General features: G+C 55.2%; 1 protein-coding gene across 1 annotated transcript in view; it reads left to right on the top strand.

Annotated features, from left to right (window-relative positions):
* The first annotated feature begins 216 nt into the window (after positions 1–216).
* LOC108229279 (fibrocystin-L-like) overlaps positions 217–1029 on the top strand; it is an 11473-nt gene continuing 10660 nt past the window's right edge. Inside the window, exons 1-2 of the mRNA XM_037975805.1 lie at positions 217–363; positions 449–505. Coding sequence (XP_037831733.1) covers positions 217–363; positions 449–505 — 204 coding nt within the window. The remainder of the gene's footprint in view (positions 364–448; positions 506–1029) is intronic.

Raw genomic sequence — 1029 nt, 5'->3', positions numbered from 1 at the left:
CCCCCTCCTGGCACCAGAACCTCCTCCTCCTGGCACCAGAACCCCCTCCTCCTGGCACCAGAACCTCCTCCTGGCACCAGAACCCCCGTCTGCAGCAGATAAACATGTTTTTCTTCTGTCAGTTTCTCTCCGACTCAAACTTTAAACCCGACAGAACTTGTGGGCCGGTTCTGTTCGGATCGCTGATAACCACAGAGCGAAGCTGATAACCGCAGAATGTTCTGGAGTTCTGAACAACATCTGCTCTCCTCCTACCAGGCCCGGCCCACTGTGCTGGCCCGGGTCCAACAGCTCAGCCAAGAACCGCTCCCTGAAACCAGCCCAGAACCCCCCCAGAACACACGCCCAGGCCCTCAGAACCCAGTCAGAACCACCAAACAATCTGCAGCCCAGTTATTTGTTCCGTGTTGTTTAGAACCAAACGGGTCCTTGTGCTCCTTAATTGCAGCTGGGTGGAGCAGAGGGAAACAGCGGGGTGGACCCGGTCCAAACCTCAGAAGGTCCGGTAAACACAAACACATGCGGCGCCGAGGCTCAAAGAGCCGCTTGTCCTCCGAGCAGAGACCCAAACGGGCCTGAAGACCTGCAGCTTGTTTTAAAAGAGCGTTTAAAGAACCCCAGAACGAGCCGAAAGGTTCTGGACTCACGCCACTGACCCGCTGTCTTTTAGCTGCTGCTTGTCTGTCGGCTGTCAGGAAAATAAAAGTCCTCTGAGCTTCAGACAAACAGCTGGAACCACAGCTGGAACCACAGCTGGAACCGCGGCTCGGTGTGTCTGGTTCTGATCTGTTTATAAAAACACTTATTGTTGTGAGGAGCGTCGGACGGAACCAAACCACCGGACCGCTTCATGTGGGGGGGTTCTGAACACGAAGCAAACCGGTGCTGCAGCTCCCTGACCCGATCCAGCAGAACCAGACAGAACCAGACGGAACCAGACAGAGACAGACGGAACCAGATGAAACCAGGCAGAACCAGACAGAACCAGACGGAACCAGATGGAACCAGACGGAACCAAACAGAACCAGA

Source organism: Kryptolebias marmoratus, linkage group LG5, assembly GCF_001649575.2.
Source record: "Kryptolebias marmoratus isolate JLee-2015 linkage group LG5, ASM164957v2, whole genome shotgun sequence".
Lineage (NCBI taxonomy): Eukaryota > Metazoa > Chordata > Actinopteri > Cyprinodontiformes > Rivulidae > Kryptolebias > Kryptolebias marmoratus.
This window is presented reverse-complemented; position numbering and strand designations above follow the sequence as displayed.